Below are 14,118 nucleotides of genomic sequence, written 5' to 3' on the forward strand. Positions count from 1 at the left end.
TACAAACATCCAGAGCTCTCGCTGACACACTCGCAGACACATAGTATTATTGCAGGCGGTGGACACACCTCTGCCGCATGCTGCGATTTTACATTTCTGTGCTCACAATGGACTCAGGGGCAGGGCGAGGCGCAGAGCAAACACTAACAATATCAATATTAGCTTACACTATAAGGGACAGACACAATATATGAGGATGAATTTGATTTTTGCTTTGTATGAACATCTGGAAGGACGATGAACCATCATGAAAACTAGTGAAGATATTGTGTGGAGGAATGCACCGTGGGGTTTGGCCAATTTTGACACAAAGAGTGGCAAAATTACAGGTCCACCCTTGACATGCTCCACTCTCACATTTACTTTTTTTTTTTTTAACCACTAAAAGAAAGTGCAACAACATAACAACTTGTTAATCGTATGTTACAACACTTTAGCAAAGATTACTACACACTGAAAGCTAAATGCATGATCAAAAGAAGAGAAAAGACAATGTGCTCACAAACGAAAATAATCAGGCGCAGTTGATAAAAAGGTCGAGAGGATCAACATATTAGTGGCAACGCATAAAGATGTGCTTATTTTCTCCACGTCTGCTTCTCAAATAGGCATTTTTATTTATATTTTATCATTAAAGTCTCACTCCTACTATATTTGTATCTATTTTAAAAGTGTTTCCAACGGTATTTTAATTATGATTAGGACATTTCTAGCCAAAATCAAAAAGCCTATGTCGTTTTTATTTTGTGGAGAGCAGCAGAAGTTAATCAGAAATTCATCTCTGAGTTTTGGTGGAACTGTTGGTGTGGAAGTAACCTTCTGCTGATATCCCATCATCCCTTTGTTGACACTCTGACAGCCCTTCACAACCCCATTCTAACATTGCTGGTGCGACAAAAAAGGCAAGCAATATCGGAGCTATCTTGATGTTCAGTTTGGAGCCAGGTGGAAGCTCAGACGAGGAAAATGAAGATATTTATGTACTGTATCTTTTTGCCTGCAAGTAAATACATGAGAATGGAGCAGAGCAGATACCTTTTCACTTGTGTTTTTAAACGGCGTGTTTTTATCTGCTCCTGATCCTTCATGATTTATGTATTGAAATACTCAGAAAATCAACTGAAATGTTAAATTGTTTTATATATGTCCACAACCATGAGGAAAATGCTACATAAGCACGTTAAAAAACATCAAAAACATCATTTTCATCGTAGTGGGTCTATAACCCCTTAATGCTGAGTTTCAAGCAGGGAGGCTTTGGGTCACATCTTTGGTATGACTCGGCCTGGATTTGAATTCACAACTTTACAGTTTCAGGGTGGAGACTACCACAAGGACAGTGAGATGGTTGAACATGGACATCCATAAACATCTAGCAAAAAGTAACAACTAAAACCCTTTTAGAACTGACTTACTGAAATACATTGATTTTTTTTGTTTGACTGTTGTGTAATATTTTGGTTTTCAGTGCTTAAAATATAACCACATTTTTATTTTTGTTTTTGTGATGTAGTACACTTTTCTGAAATACTACCCTGATTTAATACTTTATCATATGACGTTTTTTATTTCTTTTCTTTTTTTTCAGAAACAGGATCTTTCTTTTTCGGCCTGTTTTGTCCCATCTTATAATGTGTTGAACTCGAGACTAACTTAAAGCTAACACTTGGGTTTTGAACAAAAGAACTCTAAAGAGTACGCCTCCAAACCGTCCACACTCACTGCGCTGGAGGAACAATAGTGGCTTTGTTGGGAAAATGAAAATCTGTCATTATAGTCCGTCACTCCTTGACGCTCACTTTACTCCTGCACATCCTCAGTCGGAAAAAAAAAAACTCATTAGAAAAGCAGAATTTGGTCAAAATTGAGCGTGAGAAACGACTGTGATCTTAGTATTAGGTAATCATTAAATATGTATGATATACGAGAGAAAAGAGCTCCTTTCTCCATATAAAAAGCATTATGAGCCTGTCTGTGCACTCACACTGACACACATTCTTTGCATCAAACTATGCACTGGAGGAGTTGGCAGCCGAGCAGGGCAGAGGGCCTGGGGTCATTTGCTGGTGGAAAGGAATTTGGCTCTTCCCTCTGTCCAGTATTTCATGCACACATCATCTTTGAGAGCAAAGTGCTGCGTTTCTGAGCCCACAGGGCGTGCAGCTGCTGGTGTCATCACTTACAACGTTTTATGGCCAAATTAGTTTGCATGTGAGAGGTATTTTTTCGTGAACTTGTGTTTACTTGAGTCCTGAGTGGGAACAATGTAGACGGTCATTAACTAAAACACATAATTTTGTCTGTTTAGTTTCACGTTGTCAACACTTTATAGCACCAAGTGTTGACATGAACCAACAATTTAGACTGTTTAAAGCAGCAGGCAACAACTTTTTGTTGAGGTAAAAAAAAAAAACTAACACAGGTTCTATTATGTTCTATCGCTTCAGCTTTCGAGTTGTTTGTACCTAAAATCTAAGTACTTATTTAAAAAATAGCTACTTATTGTCATTTGTTTGAGTCAAATATGCAGAGAATAAGAAAAAAGGATTTAATTCTTGTTGAAGAAACAGAGACTCATGTAAAGGTTAAAACATTATCCGTCAAATCAATAATCGTGTCAAATGGGGTGAGCTTACCAACAATGTCCTCATAGGCATTCTCCTCTAAAGTGCTTTTGGAAGTGGGTCGACTCCGTGCGTCTGTGGTTAGAGCGCCATTCTCTGTCGGAGAAGATGGATACGAAGACGGCAAGCTGGCAGCATCCTCCGATTCACATGACTCCCTAGATTGGAGAGAAAAAAAAGACAGAATTACGCGGAGGGGAGAGTCAATAAATGTCAGTGTTGAACTTCTCGATTTGAATGAAAAACAGTATAAAACATAAACTCTGCTCTACATGTGCTTCAGTTATGAGGAGATTCCGGATTAAGTGACCATTAAATGTGCCGATTTCTTCCCCTTCTGAGATGAATCTGTCTAGCAGAAGGCAAGTTTCCCTTCACTGGAAAGGGTGTGAGCTACACTATGTTTTAAAAGTGAAAACCTACAGAAAATCTCAGTGCACCATCCACAGCTTGTGGCTTTAAAGTCAGGTCTGAAATTGCCAGAACCACAGGAATGTTAAACAGAGTCCAAAGATGAAGGTTTTTGAGGACTTCTGCTGATGACCTGGCGGAGAAACACCCTCACAACAAACAGAGAAAATAAAAGATTCTACAAACTGAGACTAAAGGGGAAGAAAGTTTTATATTTTATTTTCACCTTCACATTTAACAGAAGCAGTAGGGATGGGTATCAATTATAATTTCCAGAAATGATTCAAATTGAGAGTCTGGATCAATTCAATTCAATTTTGAGTTTACACATTTATAAACATTTGTTTAGAAATACATTAATAATCTACTATATATTTTGAATATATTTATATTAATCTGATACAGTTCATATACTGTAAAATTTATCAGTGAAATAATGAGATTGTTAATAACATACAGTGTTATCTGGATTCTTAAAAGGAAATTATCTAACAAAAATGTTCAGATCATTAACATTATAAAACATTGTTAGGCTTCTCCTGGAGGGCGTTTCAGTATGGCCACTAGGTGGCGAAGAAAGTAGAAGAAAGAAAGTAGAAGAAGAAGAAAGTATGAGTAAAAAACTGTGTTTTAGACCACAAATGATTACTTTAAAAATATTTCCTTAAAAGAGTTTGGAAAATTCATGCCTGTGAGTATTTAAAGATTTTCATTTAGTCAGCAATGTATGTTTAGGTCGACCGAGTGTTAGCATTGACCGTCCTATGGGAAATTCCATTAAATGTTAGCATCAAGCTAGAAGACTTTAGCTTTATGTGCTAAATCGATCTATATTTTTATGAATAGATTATTGATCTGTTAAGCTTAAATCAATTCAAATCAATTAATTGATTTTACCAACCCAGCCCTAAGAAACATAAGCAGAGATGTTTGTATCTGTGCCTCACCTGTCCTGGATTCTCATGGGGGTGCTCTCTTCTCTCTTGGATGTTTGTGTCAAGCTGGGTGCAGGGGTTGAGGGCAGAGGTGGTGGAGAGTCAGAGGCTCTTTCTGAAGGTAAGCCATTGGCTGGCGAAACGCCCCTCTGGTCTCGTTTGGCATCGTATTCAAAAGTGCGTTTGGGTTTGGGTAAGGGGTTGATTGGTGAGCTAACAGGGGCTGGTTGGGTTGGCGGTTCGGGGCTCTCAGACCTGGTTGAGCTAACACTGAACCTTTGTCTGAGTTTGGAGAACTTCTCCGGAACCAAAATAGTTTCTGGTTCAGTGGCCACTGAACAAATGCTGCTGCGCTTGCTGGTGCATGTACTGTCCAAGTCATCACCTATCACAAAGATCCTCTGTCTTGTCTTGTCTGGAGCGTAGCAGTTATTCAGATAGCGCGGTGGGGGGAGGCTTGGGTTCTCCTTTAAGGACTGCTCTATCTTCTGTATCCTGTTGAGAACCGCGGATGTCTCTTTACGAGCAGACAGGGACCGTAAAAATGGCCCGGAGATCTCCGTCTTGCCTTTCCTTTTCTGGAAGCGACCCAGGCCGTCTTTGTCTGAAAAACCCTCCTCTTCCTCGTTCCCAGTGTAGGAGCACTCAGAGAAGGCGGTGCTCATCCTGCGGACTCCCTTAAAGTCAAAAGTCTTCTCGCTGCAAGGAGAAGAGAGCAGACTGGCACAGCCCTCGCTGCCCCCCACGCGCTCCCCTCCTCTTTCATCCAGACATAGGCTCATCCTAGGCAGGGACACCCTCCTGCACTCCCATTCTGAAATCTTTTTGCGGATAGTGGTGGGAGGTACGCCTGCTCCCGAATGGGTGAGAGATAGCGTACGCTTGTGGCCTTGGTTTAGGGAAGCTCCCAGGAGTGAGCTGGAGTTCAGATGCCTCCCATTAAGACCTTCCCCAGCAGGGTGATCCCCCTGATTCTCCTTCTGCTCTGGGACTCCCACACCGTCCTGACAAGCTTTGCCTTTACCTGGAGGTTTATAGATGGAGAGCCTGTTGTCCAGGCAGCTGATGCTCTTTGATTTGGCGAGGCTGCCTTGTGGGTCAGCGTCACCTGCCAGAGATGATCCACTGCACAGGCTAGCTGTCTTACTCCATCCTGTACGTACCAAGAATCTGCCGTCGGTCCGAACGTACCGGCTCTGTTTGTCAAAATACTTGTTGTCACTGAGGAGCGGCTGTTGGCTCTGGCCTTGACTGGGAGTCACAGCAGGACCCGTTGATGTGGACTGACACCTGAGTCAAGACAAGGAGTGGATACATGTCAATTTTAAGACTAAACAGGTGGGAAGTAATGTCATAATCAATGTCATAATAAGTAGGGCTTAAAAAGGTTTATAAAGCTTATTACTTTGGTTGCTTGCTTCAACAAACTGCTTTTCTTTTAGTTTTTAATGTTATAATTCATTATTTTACTAATTAAAAGTTCCACTTTAGTTGAAGTCCCACTCCTATCATCTTTTGATCTATAATTAAAAACATTCCCAGTGGTCTTTTATTTATGATTATGTCATTTTTATCCAAAATAAAAAAACTATGTTGTTTTTTAGGACATAGTTTCAGCATGGCTGCAGTAATTAATTAGAAATTCACCTCAAAGTTGTGGGCGGGATTGATTCTTTAAAGAAAGTACCTTCATTTCCCATGATTTCTTTGTTTACACTCTCTCCCGCTAGCTTACAGCCCCTCACAACCCCCAGATAACTTTACAACAAAAATAGCGAGGGGTATAGTTTTTGTCTCAAATGAGAAAATCTAAGATGGACACGGATCTATTTGTCTTCAAGTGGATGCATCAAAATTAGAGTGGAGCATGGAACTTGCAGCTTGCCGTAGTGGCTTCTACGTCACACCTACAAGCTTTTAACAACTATGTTTTTTCGTGATTCACAATGTTAAGATTAATTTTCTTTATATAGAAAAAATGCCACAAGAACATGCCAAAATACACCAAAAACACAATTATCATCAGATAAATTTGTCAAATAAATTGATATCTTATCAAACTACCATAAATCTATCATTGATTAAAATGTAAATCAAAATCAAACTGGTCTGTTAGTTTGGGAGTAGCACTCAACTCTACTGTAAAGACATTTTAGGCAGAAGACGCTTTAATAAAAAAGAGGAAACTTCTAGAAACTGCCAACAGGTCCTTTTTCGCCACTTAAAGAACCACGTGAGGGCTTTGATCAACGTCCAGGAGCAAATAAAGGCTGAAATCCTGAGCAGCACAGAACAACCGCAGCAAGACTTTAGCTCTTTAACGGCATGAATGTAATATAAATGCCAAATGAAATACAGACTTCATTTAAGTGGCAATGCTGAATTTCCACATAATCATAATAACCTGAGCAGACCTCACACAGAGAACTTTATGCCAGAGCAAGATTTATCTCAGCACTCTTACCTCCACAAGCCTTTCCGCTCTTTTAGGGTTTAAAAAGCCTTGTCTGGTTTTTGTAGCCAAGTGACACCTGGTGCTGCAGTATTCCCACAATCAGCCTTCAATTTCCCATCAGCCACTCATACATGGTTGCTCAGAGTTTGCACAAGCTGCCAGGACAGTCATCGTCTTCGACAAACCCCGTCATTGATTGCATGGTGAGTAAGAAAAGTAAAAGCTCTGATGAAACGTTGAGAACGAGGAGGAAGCAGCAAACTGTGATCCAACAGTGCAAGTTAGGACAGATCTGGCTTCGCACCTATCTGCCCTTCCTTGATTTCACTCTTCCTGCTCCAGGCCGGAGATACTTTTACAGCAGCTTATTGCCTGCAAGCGGCGACTGTGATCAATGATCCTCATCTTCCTTGGCTTTGAGCTGCAGGAGTTTTACTGGAACCCTGAACCTCTCCCTGCTTGGTTTACAGACAACACAAAGTCCTCTAACTTGATAATTGGTATGAGCAGCCTTAAATATTGCCAAAAATGATCTCTAGTGCTTGAACACATGGAAAAAATGTACAATACTGTATTATTTCATTAAGGAAAAATAAATAAGCATGGCAAAAGTGCTTAATAAATACTTAAGTACGCTAAAAATGTTGTGATTATAGAGATTTACATTAATAGATACTTCACGAACCATATTTCAGAGTTCCAATATCTGTGATATCTTTACTTTGTGATATAGTGTCCATAAAACTTATTTGAGGGCAGATTTTACACAAATTGCTCTTTATTGGCGTAAGTTTATTTAATTCAGCTTCTGCTTCTTGTAAATAAATACATCTGTAAAAACTTAAGATATAACATTTCTGTGGTATAAATGTTTTTTTTAAATGTTAATATTCTGGATAAAATGCCATAAAAGACAGTTTAAATCCCCTTAAGCCAACAGTTCATTTTCCTGGGAAAAGTTGAGACATGAGGTAACGGTCCGTGCTGTCATTCTACCATGGTATTAATGACTAAAGTGCTCTTGAGCAATAACCACTCCCCAGCACTGCAGCTGCACTCTGCTCAAGTAGGACCTAGATTATAGGACAAATGAGTGGATATTGGAGTTTTTTTTTTCTTTTCTGAAAGATGCATCAGAGGATGCATTAAATATGGACTCATAAAAAAGTTATATGTTCACCTACTTTAAATGTAATGTGAGGTTTTGAACCTCACACCACTTTACAACTTCCTATAAAATCAACAAGTAGTGAGAAAAATCTCCACACAACCCCTTAAATATTTGTCTAAGTCAATACAACCTATATGGAATACAAAATAAAGGCCAACTTTATTTTGGGGGATCAGGCAAATATTAAGGAACAAACCGCAGGGTTAAAGTGAAATTTTTTAAAAATGATTTCTGTTATTTTCTAAACTTTATAGGTAAGGATTCTTAATAACCTGAATCTGTAGGTATAAGTAAGGTATAAATATCTGATTAGAAGATATGAACTGGATGATGATAATTCATGTAAAGAAAATGGTATGGTAGAGCTGGGATGGGATGGGACTCCCCTTCAAGGAATCTATGATTTGATGCCTAAGTATCCTATGCTGGGTACGTTTTTATAAGGATGTAAACCTCTGTTGTTGATTGTACTGTTTATTAATTTTTCTTGCTTTGATTGGTTAAAATAAATAATTTCCAATTCCAATTTCCAATCTAAACCCTCAGAGATTTAAATGTGATGTAATTAAATATACAAGGTCAGCATGAATATTTAAAATACCAAAACAATTGAATATATCTCTTGGTTTAAACAAAATAGATTTTTCATTCAGGGTAAATATTTGTGTTTTAGACATCTTTTACTTTAGAAATAAACTGATCCTTATTTTTTTTAATATACTTTTACTATATTAAGTGTAGTGTACTATTAACTTCAACATTTTTCAAAAATTATGATTAGGGTAAAATAATTTATAATTTTTTAGCCTAAATGTCTTTGAATGACCAAACAAAATCCATACAGCTGAAAACAATAGCGAAAGAAAAAAACTGAAATATTAAAAAAAACAAAAAAACTTTTAAGGACTCATAAAAAGAAATGAGCAGTATAGGTAAATCACACATGTTCAAAGCATACATCTTTAAGATCTACTATCTTCTGTTATATTGATTGATCTTGACATGGCTTTAAGCAGAGTTAACAGGCATATCAAAATAGGGGTGAATAAAACGGTCCCACTGAATTTAAAATGTCTATTTCAGCATCCATGACTTCTCCACGGGCTCCAACACAGCTGCTGAACAAGGAAGACTTCGTCAGAGGGCAAAATTCACAAAAAAAAGAGATGTTTTACCCCTGTAGCTGTCAAAAGTCAGCCAAATTTGTTACAATCTGTTACTCATGATATACTCCATGCTTTAGTTGTCAAAAGTGAACTGGATTGGACACGCAGGCTGCATCCTCCCTAACAACTGCTCTAACGGGCCTCCTCCTTTTCCTGCTCCTACGTCCTCTGCATGGATTCTTTTGATTTGGACCTTGGGATTCCCGACCCGCAAACTTAAAGATAGAAAAACACAAAGCAAAAGATTTCCCTGTATGTGTCTCTTTTCATCTCATGTTCTCTTCTTTCTCTGTGTTCAGTTCTGTGTACTGAGCTGCAAGCCATTCTTTGCAGTTTTGTCCTGCACCCTTTCCTGAGCGTACCCTTGTGTTTTTGTTTAGCTTCCCTCTAAAATGACTTTGTTTTTTTTTCTTTGTTTGCTCCTCTGCATTTCATCTTTGTTTGCCCTCGACAAGACAGTTTCTCATAAAACGCATGCTTAGTTGCTTAAATAAATCACTTTATAGTTAGTTTCCTGCACTCTTTTAGGTGCTTATCTCAAAACATCACAAACACAAAAGGAAATGGGAAAACCAACAGGTGGCATACAGAAAACAGCCAGTTTATCTCTGAAATGTGCTGCACTGCAAGTGACAAAAAAGCTAATTAGTTTTATGGTTATTTTAGATCAGATGTGACCCTCTGCTTCAGTATTTCAGCATAGAGCTCTCATATTTTACGACAAATTGGGGTGTCACTGTATATTCCTTTCTGAACTCTGAGCAAAGCCCGTTTGACTGCATTAAGTTTGCTGATCGAAGAAAAAAAGTTTTTTTTAAGCAAATGGTTGACTAGAAACCACGACAATCAGTCACTAAATCTGATTTTTTAAAGGTGAGTTTGAAGATCAACTTCTCCTTTTTGCCCATGGGTTTTGTAAAGGGAAAATCTGTGCTGCTACTTCTCAGCAGTGACTCCACATAAATGGTGGAACAAAAACTAGATGACCTAATAGGCAGAACTCACACTAAAATTATGCTTTAGTTTCCAGAAGGCTTTAAGAAATGTCTTCAGTCTGAAATCTACTTACTTGATTTTGATCTTATCTGTTAGATAAACTTTATGCTGGTTTTCTTTTCAGCTCTGACTTTATTTAACCTCCCCTCGTCTAGTAAAGACGCTGACAAGAAATGCAGGATTGCCACAAGAGGAAACAAAAATAGTACGCAAAATGTAAAATATGTGCTGATTTCTTTCTTTTATTTTTTATTTTTTGGCCAAAGCTGTAAAAATATGACTTGTTCGGCATGCTTTAGATGGGCCGACCACACATATGGTGCCGTACAAAGAGCCTGGCTGCTGGCTTCCACTCAGACTTCCCGGGCATGCTAACCACAAACCACTTCCCTTTAGGCCAACTGACCAGGAAGGAGCGAGCAGAACCAGAACCAGCTCTGCTGCTATCCAAGTCCAGCAAGTGCTTAGTTTTCTGAACAGACGGTCAATTTTTAACTCGTGAAGCACATCTTTGCATCCTTCAGGGGTTCACTGAACAGGAGGAATGACATATAACAAGCTAATGACAGCCTCTGTCACTGCTCTGCCACTGGGATGTTTGTTGTCAAAGCATTTCATGTGGGTACTTTGGACAGGTAAATTAAATCTCTGGAGGTTCCAGCTTTAATTAAAATTCACTCCAGTCATCTTTTGATCTATTGTAAAATCTCTCCTAGTGCTCTTTTATTTTCATCATGCTGTTTTTTTTTTTGGGCAAAATCAAAAAACTTACATCATTTTCTAGAAGAGTATCTGTAGAGCGGCAGTAATTCGCTTGTATTGGCACACAAGTAAGTCTTCCCTCAATTCCCATGATCCCTTTGCTCTAACTTACAGCCCCTCACAACTCAAAGCTAACATTACCGGTAACAAAAATGGAGAGCAATATTGGAGTTATCCAGACATACAGTATTGAACCAGATGTCAGCTCACACAAGGAAAACTAAGACCTTAATGTGTCTAAAAAATAAATAAAATAAAAAAACAGTCCAATCAGACGATGCAGATATTGTCCAGGATGTAAATCATGTGAACACATCTTGTATCTATTGAACAGTTCAAAATACTTGAAGACTATATAAAGTTTCTTTGTGACTCTAAAAAAAAAAAGTTGAACCAACTACAAAGTTTTTCATATTACATTTTTGCATCTACTCCTGAATAAAGAAATACTCAGAAACGCAGTTTTAATTTTTCTTTAGTGCTGGGCAATGTGACGATACATATTGTGTGGCAATTGAAAGTGTCCATCATGTTTTTTCTCTTCTATCATTTTTACTTGTTGATTTTTATTGCGGAACTGTTGTGTAAGAATTTGTTTTTATACTGAGAAAATGAACATTTTGTGCACTTTAAAAATTTGTTTCTGATTTGTGACCATTCAGTTACATATTACTTAAAAAATAAAGTAAGAGAAAAGTAAGCAATTACATTTTTGCAGAGAAAAAGTGAAAACAAACCTTATTGAGGTACATTGTGATAAATATCACTTAAATATTATAATATGAATTTATATAGTGGTATACATTATTTATATATATCTCCCAGCACTATTTTTCTTTATGAAAAAAAATGCAACAAGAGCATGTTAAAAACACCAAAAACACAATTTTCATTGGAGTGGGTCTTTAACGCGCAGAAAGTAGAAGATCCTGATGTAGGCACTCACAGGCAAATTAATGAAGGTTAGTTTGTCCTCCACAATGATTCCTGCATTACTTTGTAGTTTAGAGAAAAAAATGGCAAAGAACTACCTAACAAAAATAAATCCTTTCCATCTGTTCAAACAAAGAGCTGTAATGTGTCTTTGCTTCGTGTCTCAGGGGTTTAAAAAATCTTACATTCATACGTGTAACAGGAACCCACAAGGACCACAACAGGCCAGTAAGCTTCTGCTAGGAGAACGGCTGGTGATATTACAAGGGGCAAAGGTTAAACACACCATAACAGTAAGCCCATTTATATGTACACTAAATATCATTGACTGTACATTGAGAACTGGACTGAGTGACCCCCTCCCCTGTTGTGTTTCAAATAGGAAATGCCCACTGAGTTCCAAGAAGCCAAAACTTCTGTTGAGAAATAAACGGCTATTACTCAGCCAGAATATTTCTCAGAATAACCATTCTTGCTATGCTGCCTTTTATTAACATGTTCTTGCTAATCTTTTCATATTTTTTGCTGTGGTGCAAGTTATTCAAATTATAAACTGTCCAATCAGCTGCCTCAATAAAAGTATGCGTCCAACGTTCAAATCATTTGATTGTCAATCTCGTGAGTCTGCTTTCAGTGGAAGGGGTGTGGTCTTTGAACAAGCTCCCTCCTGATTGGTTGCCATAGAAAGGTGGATGCAGACCAGCTCGGATCAATCATTGCTCACTGACAACTTCTGGTTCCCACATAGCAGCATTCATACCCCCAAAAAATGGCAACTGAGTTGACTTCATTTCGAAGAAGCCCGAAGAAAGTAATTTTCTATTATGACATCACACTCATTCAGTCCAGTTCTCTTATAAATCAGTTCCAATAATCCAGTCTTTCTCAAATTCCTTGAGGTATCGGATTTTTCAATAAACCTGTTGACAGGATAATCCAATTTCCTTTATCCAGTGACAGCGGTTATCCGATGATGAGATTTCGGATTAATACATGTTAGTTTCTTTCTACTAATTTACAAATTTTACATTGTAAACTAAACAAAGAGCAGAGAATTCAAATATGAGACCGAGGTATCTTTACGTTTCCAAAGCAACTGCTCGTGGAGTACAGACACAGAGCAGCATCAACATGTTGTTCATTTTGCTTTTTCCTTTCTACAAGACTCATTTTACGCAACAGGCTATTAAAGTACCAGGTGCATTATCAGCACAAAGACTGTCGGAACTAAAGAGAGTCACTGCCCTCTGGGAAATAATAGCAAAGGACTAAACTTTTGTTTCACAAAGTGTCAGATTAAAGAGCGTTTTCCGAGTTTGTCGTCTCCTCCCATCAGGACACTATCGGCTCTCAACATGCTAACACAAGCCTAACACTCACAATTCAAGGTTGGATGAGCCCCTCATCCCAGAAACAAGATCACACTTGCAAAAGCTTTGACTGACAATCATAGTTGTTTTCCCAGGAGTGAATTAAGCTCCTGGTCTAATCCCTAACTGACGGATGTAGTGTAAATGAACAAGTTCAAAAAAGCCAAAAGACGAGATGGATCTTGAGAAACCACGTGATGGCTGCAATGATAGCCAGCCTAGCATGTTCCAGAAGTCACTGACCTGTCATAGACGTCCCGTGGCGCTTTACCCCCTCCTGAACGGGGTGCGGCCTTCGAGCCCTTGTTGGCAGTCATTACAGTCTGCAAACCATCCGCTCACCTGATGGAGGAAACAGAGCAATGAAGGACAACTGAGAAGGTTTCAGCGCTCCAAAAACGTGGTATTTGATTTTCCTTCTATTGAAATATTACACATAAATAGGATCAAATGAGGCATACAATCTGAGTCAAAGCGATAAAACTATATGCAAGGTTTGGTAAAACTTGAATTAACTCATAAATAACCAAGTGATCAAGTAAATTCAAAGTACGTTAAAACATATCTACCTGTACACCAAAACTGCACATTAATGTCAATGCAGATTAATGCTACTATAAAAAAATGACAGATTAGTAGAGATTATCTTAATACAAGATAGTATTAGTTAACACATATTTTCATACCTAAAAGTCCATATCCTGAGATTATAGATTACACATCAAAGCACAGGTGAGATACAGCACTTGAGATGCTTTTCATAAAGCGACCTCATGAAAATCCATGCTGCAGCCCACTTCACCACATCTGAGGAGCAGGCCTACTGTGTAAACAACCTTCAGCACATCAGATGTAAGCAGCATAAGTAACACAGCATTTAGTTTAATCTGCTGCAGCAAAATCCCTGCCTCTTCTGAAAGGATGAGGAGAAAGCAGTTCTCCATAAAAAAGACAGATTGTGTGTGTTTCTTACTTATGTCTACTTATATAATATGTTGAAGAAAGTTGTGTTTTTAGCATTTTCTTGTAGCCTAATTTCTCTTGAAGGATAACATATATAAAGATAATCAAGCTTTAAATTACATTTCTAAGTATACCTGCACAATAATTTACACTTTTATCGCCATAGCGACATCATTATAATTTGTTTATTGCAAAAAAACTACTGAACAATAAATGTTTACATACATACTAAAACAATCTTATGGCAGCTTGAAGTAATTAAATTAAATTGAGCCCTTCACGCATTTCACCAATCAGATGGACCCCTGTTTTGTTGGATATCTGCCTCCTAT

At 38.1% G+C, this 14,118-nt stretch overlaps 1 protein-coding gene across 2 annotated transcripts in view; it reads right to left on the minus strand.

Annotated features, from left to right (window-relative positions):
• The window catches only part of dennd2b (DENN domain containing 2B), a 50,550-nt gene that overhangs the window by 24,676 nt on the left and 11,756 nt on the right, over window positions 1-14,118 (minus strand). For both annotated transcript variants that reach the window (XM_024295901.2, XM_024295900.2), the window contains exons 2-4: window positions 13,067-13,165; window positions 3,983-5,260; window positions 2,637-2,782 (exon numbers count right to left, since the gene is read on the minus strand). In XM_024295901.2, coding sequence (XP_024151669.1) covers window positions 2,637-2,782; window positions 3,983-5,260; window positions 13,067-13,140 — 1,498 coding nt within the window. In that variant the 5' untranslated portion in view covers window positions 13,141-13,165. The remainder of the gene's footprint in view (window positions 1-2,636; window positions 2,783-3,982; window positions 5,261-13,066; window positions 13,166-14,118) is intronic.

The sequence above is a fragment of the Oryzias melastigma genome, linkage group LG3 (genome assembly GCF_002922805.2).
Source record: "Oryzias melastigma strain HK-1 linkage group LG3, ASM292280v2, whole genome shotgun sequence".
In the NCBI taxonomy this organism is placed as follows: Eukaryota; Metazoa; Chordata; class Actinopteri; order Beloniformes; family Adrianichthyidae; genus Oryzias; species Oryzias melastigma.